The 6,000-nt window shown below is 37.7% G+C and overlaps 1 protein-coding gene across 1 annotated transcript in view; it reads left to right on the forward strand.

The window, feature by feature from the left end:
• RABGAP1L (RAB GTPase activating protein 1 like) overlaps positions 1–2,697 on the forward strand; it is a 239,104-nt gene extending 236,407 nt beyond the window's left edge. The window contains 2 exon segments of the mRNA XM_009275856.2: positions 497–694; positions 1,071–2,697. Coding sequence (XP_009274131.1) covers positions 497–694; positions 1,071–1,226 — 354 coding nt within the window. The 3' untranslated portion in view covers positions 1,227–2,697.
• The last annotated feature ends 3,303 nt before the right edge of the window (positions 2,698–6,000 follow it).

A 6,000-nucleotide genomic window follows, 5' to 3' on the forward strand; every position in this document is an offset into this window, starting at 1 on the left:
TATCCCCTCCGATGCTAAACAAGCACCAACAGGACAGTATCAGCCCTTGCAGTGAGCACAGGCTGCTCGCTTGCTTCTGGAAATATGGAAAAGCTACCTGGTATTCTTTAAAACATCAAAATCTGTATTAATTTGGTCAAGTGCTTTTATGGAAGACAAAAAGTCCCGAGAGTGTAATTTACTCTTCTGAATTGTGCTGGCATAAATACTGCAAAATATTATGAAGCTTTGGTAGCAAGAAGGCTTGAATAATTCTAATCTAGGAGCAAAGTCTCTGTGCTTAGACAGAGCATGCTAAGTAGGAATTTTTATACTGGTTAATATACCCCGGAAATTGTTCATGAACTTCTCAAATTCTTTTCATGTCAAATATGAAAACTGCAGTACTAATTCGAGTATTACTGACAGAAAGCCAGTCTAACATAAAAATGGCTCTTCCAGGAAGCACAGCAACTCCTGTAACATGAATTAAAAATGAGCTTTCTGGGTATTTCAGGGTAAAGTGATGGCCTGCAAACACTGCAGTGAGATTTTCAGTAAGGAGGGGGCACTGAAGCTGCCTGCTGTAAGCACGGAGAATAAAGGCATAGAAGCAGATGATGAGAAGGATGCACTGAAGAAGCAGCTGAGGGAGATGGAGCTGGAACTTGCACAGACCAAACTGCAGCTTGTGGAAGCCAAGTGCAAAATTCAGGTACATGGAATCCAAGTGCAGCAGGGCAGTCTCCTTAACCTCGTTGTGCTCAGTCCAAAATAATTCTGAATCATGCAAAAAATTGTTCCAAAAAGGAGCCTGTACCACTGTATACCTGTGAACTTCCAGAACAATTTTCTGTCTTTTAAAAAAAAACAAAAAAAAAAAGAAAAGAAAGAAAGAAAAGAAAAAAAGAAAAGAGGTTTTCATTTTTATATTTAAATGTCTTCTCCTGTTTCCACAATTTCAATCTGTCTTCTGTCCCCAGCGCCTGGGAGGTTGCAAGGAAAGTGCTGGATTGCAGGGACTGAGTTTGAGGATGCTTTTTTGTTAATTAATCGGCTTTTGATCAATTCTGACTATTCTGCTTTCTTAGGAGCTGGAGCACCAGAGAGGAGCCCTTATGAATGAAATCCAAGCTGCCAAAAACTCTTGGTTTAGCAAAACCCTGAACTCTATCAAAACGGCCACAGGCACACAGCCACCACAGCAGCCTCAGCCACCCCTGCCACCCAAAGAGGGCAGTACATAGTTCCAGCCAGACCCGATACAAGAGCACAAAGAACACCACAGCTGAAACCCTGGAGGAGTCTTCCAGTGGTCTCTCCTCTTGGGGAAAGGACAAAAGGCAGGAGTGCAGGCTTGAAGTGAAATTCTTCGGTGTTTCTCATTCATTCTGATGTGACCCTTTTCAAAGGGGGAAAAAAAATAATTCCTGTTTTATGTTGAATTCTTACTTCCCAAACTGCCTTGCTGAAAGCCACGTTCTGATACCTTCATACTTTTACACTTTATTTTATATGACTAGATGTTAAATAAATACTTCAAAACTAGGTCTTTAATACATGACTAATTATTCAAAATTATTTTTATCTTGCATAGAAGGTTTTTTCTTCTTCTGGAGGAAGAGAGAATGGAAAATGTAAAGTACTGAAGCATAATCTCTTCATAGAAAGCACAGTGTAATAAGTACTAGCGTGTGTGCGGGTGTCTAGGATAACTTATGCCCTGGGACCATCAGAGAAGTTTATCGCAGTGACTGCGTCCTGCAGAGAAGCACTTTTTGTAAAGCTTAGGCCATAGCAAAGATAGTCTTGTGCCCTCTTGGCACAATTGTTTATGAGCTTCCCTGGTAATTTCTTAGTTTTGATTGTTTTTTCTTCAGAAATGCAAGTAGTGCAGTTCTTCGTAGCACTGTTGTTTAAAGGCTATTTACAGCTGAACTGGAATTTAACATAAAGTTATCTAGTTCCCTTTTTTATTTCATGTTTGTACTAAGAATTCCAAGAAATAATTCCTTCCACTGGGATAAAGGGAAAACTGTTCAACATTTATTTGATGTTTTTGCTGACAAGCAGAGTGAAGACCTTGCATAGTTTTGACCTTTTGTGAATCCTGTGCAATAAAAGGGTAGGTTTTATGAATAAAATTAATGAAAACCTTTCCTTGGGTCTATATTCAAATTCTGAATTTGACACAGAAATGAGGTATCAAATAAAAAACCCAAAAGGCTTGTGCTGCACTGATGAATAAAACATCATAGAAGCAAGATCTGTTTGCTAGAAGTATTTGGTTAGGAAATGCTACGTTGGTATTACTTATTTTTATAAAACCAAACATTTTCAAGTGGAATACAAAACCTAGACTTTCCCGTGGGGTAGACTTCTCTGATTCCCAAACCTGTCTGGTTGTTTTATATATCTTAAGGTAAGAAAATTCAAAAGCGTTTGTTTTGACTGAACATAAAGTGTTTATAGAAATACTTATTTCATGGAAAATTAAACTATTGCTTGAACTGATGGAATATTTTTTTAATTATCCCTGCCATGTCTAAAGATGGTTTTGCAGGTAAATAGCATTGCTGGACTAAAGGTTGTGTGTTAATTGTTCCATTGACAAAATTGTTCCAGGGACATTAGTTCTGTTTTGATTTTTTTTTTTTTTTTAAATTCTAAGGAATGCCATACCTTGTCAGTTTTGTACAATAAAATTTAATGATACCCATCTTGTGCTTTGTTGTCAAGCATAATTCTGAGTTACTTTAAACAGGGTAGTACAAATTTAATGTTACATGTGCCAAAGGAATGATTCTGAAAGGCAGTTGTGTTTGAAGTAGAGATCAAAATATAATCACTATCCAGACACAACTATTCTGCAATGAAATTCTCTCTTCTAAGAGTAAGGGGTTAAAAATTTTAATATTTTAAAATGTACCTGCAAGAACAGTGATTATCTGGAATTACTAATACAGCGAGAAAAAAGGGGGGGAAAAGCAGAAGGAATTTCTTTGGCAAATATTAACAAAGATCTCTTTCCCTGGTCACTTTCTTGCTAATAATATTTGCATAAATGTTTCCACTGTCTAAACCTAGCATTAGTCATTCACTTACCAGTTCCGCTTCACATTTGAAATGAACTGCATAATAAATTTGAAGTGACATTTAAGAATACCTGGTGAACATCTGATTGCTACATTTGAGAGTACTGTGCCGATGAGTGACACTGATGGTTTGACAAGTGTCCGAATTTCTCATTTCATTTATCTTAAATCATACTTAAAGTGGATTTAAAACCTTGCTTGGAAAAATGCGGTAATAATAATAAAAAATATGGTTAAGACTGTGATTCCCTGAGCAGCTGAGTTAACGTAACAGCTCGCTGCTGCTCAAAGATCTCGCCCCTCCAACTCCCCGTTGTACAGTCGTGTCCCTTGTCCTTGTTATGGCACTTACTGGAGATGATTAAAAACAAACAAAAAAAGATGTGGGTAGATTTTCTCCCCCACGGTTAGTCTTTTGCCAAGTTAATGAGTTAAATGATCTCAAAGGGTCCAATGAGTGCAAGCGGATCATGGGAGTGGGACTTCCCCAGTTCATCAAAAAAGAACTGTTAAATAAGCTCACGATGTTTCATGGAACTAGCTTTGACGCAGCATCATCTTTCTCAGTGTAGCAGCTCTCTGACTTTGGAAGTTGAGTTTCTGTGACAAAAACGTGTTTGCTACCTGCTAGCCATGATGATTTCAAAACTTTGTAGGATGGAAGCTGGCTTATATCAGCAAAAAAAGTTGCAGAAGGCGGTGTCTGCATTATCACTCTTGGCAATGACATAAAGGCAGCAAACAATTTTCACCTTCCATCTGTAGATCCAAGGTAGCATTTGTAGCAGTGGCATTTGGAAGAGTAATATTTACGTGGAAACTGTGTCTTCTCAAAACTACTGAAAGAGTAAGAAAATAGCTCTATGGCATTATCTTGATGAATAAGCATAGTTATATTCAGAAACAAGGAAAGGAGCAAGACTGCAGGATGAAACCAGGCAAGCTAAAATTCTACCTGCTGACTATACATGCTATTGGGAAACTTGGCTTCCTGTGAGAAAAGAAATCCGGGTTTTAATTAGCCCTTTCAGCAGTGTGTGAGAGCGCTACGTGCACACGTATCCCAGACCGACTATCTGTCGGGGATAGCTGGCTCATTTAGCTTTTCAGCAGGAAACATCAAAGTCTCACTGAAACTGTTACCTTCATGTGGCACTGGAACAGCTAACATAGCTCATAAGTCTGGAGTGATTAATATTTTTCTCCTGAGTCAGTATTAAACTATGTGTCCACATCAAACTTCTATTAAAAGTAATCTGAACTTTATAAATATATATGTGGAACTAAATCTTATTTTTTAATTTTATTGAGAATGCACAGTTCTGAAATAAAGCCTTTACTTTGATTAGGGACAAACCTACAAAGAATATTTTTAGTACAACTGTTTTATCTTGTTGGATTCTAATCTGTTCCTGAGATGCCCAATATGGAAAAAAAGTACTTTTTTTTCACTTTAAAAAGAAGTTGTTTTTACTTTGACTGTAACACTTTACAGGATAAATGAAGCAAGGCTGATTTAGTTACCTGGTACATCTGTGAACCAGTCTTGTATTATCTTTGTGAATCAAACTTAATATTCTAAAGTAATAGCACTTATTTCACTTGGTTTAACAAATTCTAAATGTACCCGGAGAGAATTAAAAACAATAAAATAGAAAATGTCATGCGTGGTGTTAATCCAAGAAACTGCAAAATCCCTGAGGTCCATATGCATTAATGTTTATTAAGACCAGTTTCAGGAAAGGTAGTCAGCCATGTAATCACTACTGCCAGCTGACAAACACATCCTTGTCCTGCCCATTAATTAGTATATAATTTGCTACAGCTAAGTTAAATTGCTTACATAGGTAAGCAATTTTTTTTTTTCTTGTTAGACATTTTAAAGGACTTCTCTTGGTTGGCCCTTGAAATTTATTTTAAGATGGATGCTTTCATCTGTGCCATTGTGTTAAAAACAGCTCAAAATAAAAACAGCCATTTACAAGGGGAGAGGGAGATAGAAAGTCAAGAACAGCAAGAATTCAGCCCCTTGACAAAGCATGAAGTATCCCGTTGGCTTCAGAGTCACAATGTCACTCACTGACTGAACGTGGCAATTTAGGAGTAAATAAAAATCTGAATTTACTGGCACTGAAGTATCAAAACTTGCTGCATAAGTCATGCTTTCTCTACAGGATAAAGGTAGGGCTGTTCCCTTCCTTCTATTAAGTAGTTGCAGTGAAATCCATGAAACTACTTGTATGTGTGGGAGAACTATACCTCTTATTTTGATTTACTGTTAGACTCAGGGATAAGTGGCATACTTCTGCATAATCTAATAAGCCTAAATACCTTTGCCATTGAAAACAGAAACACTGTTATCTTACAATGCAGGTTTTCTTCCACCTGCTAGAGAGAAAAACCTTAGTACATGTTACTGTCTGAATGTGAAGATCAGGGCAGAGATTCTCCTCTCCAGACTGAGGGACTGTTCTGGCTGACAAGCACGCCTCTCTTACAGCTGAACCCTGCAGAATGGGATGTTGTGCAAACAGCTGGCTGCACTAGACATGTAATGCTGTGTATACCCAGGGCGGTGTATACCCAGGCATCACATTGTTCCTGCGAACACAAAGGCTTAAACTAAATTATTGCAGTGTATACCCAGGCATCACATTGTTCTTGCGAACACAAAGGCTTAAACTAAATTATTTATTTTTCTGTCTATTATGCTAATATCCTACTGGGAGCTGTCCCATTACCTCCTTCCAAGTAATAATACTAAGGGGAGACACAATGAAGCACTCAAGTTTGGACCTTTCAAGTTTGGTTAGGTATATATCACAGCAGCCTTTAGCCTGGGCTAATCCATAGATGGGTTTTGGGAAATTCAAAGGATTTGCAACTGGATAAATAATACTCAGCATTGATCAAGATCCTATCTTTC

This window comes from Aptenodytes forsteri, unplaced genomic scaffold (assembly GCF_000699145.1).
Source record: "Aptenodytes forsteri isolate BGI_AS27 unplaced genomic scaffold, ASM69914v1 Scaffold289, whole genome shotgun sequence".
Lineage (NCBI taxonomy): Eukaryota > Metazoa > Chordata > Aves > Sphenisciformes > Spheniscidae > Aptenodytes > Aptenodytes forsteri.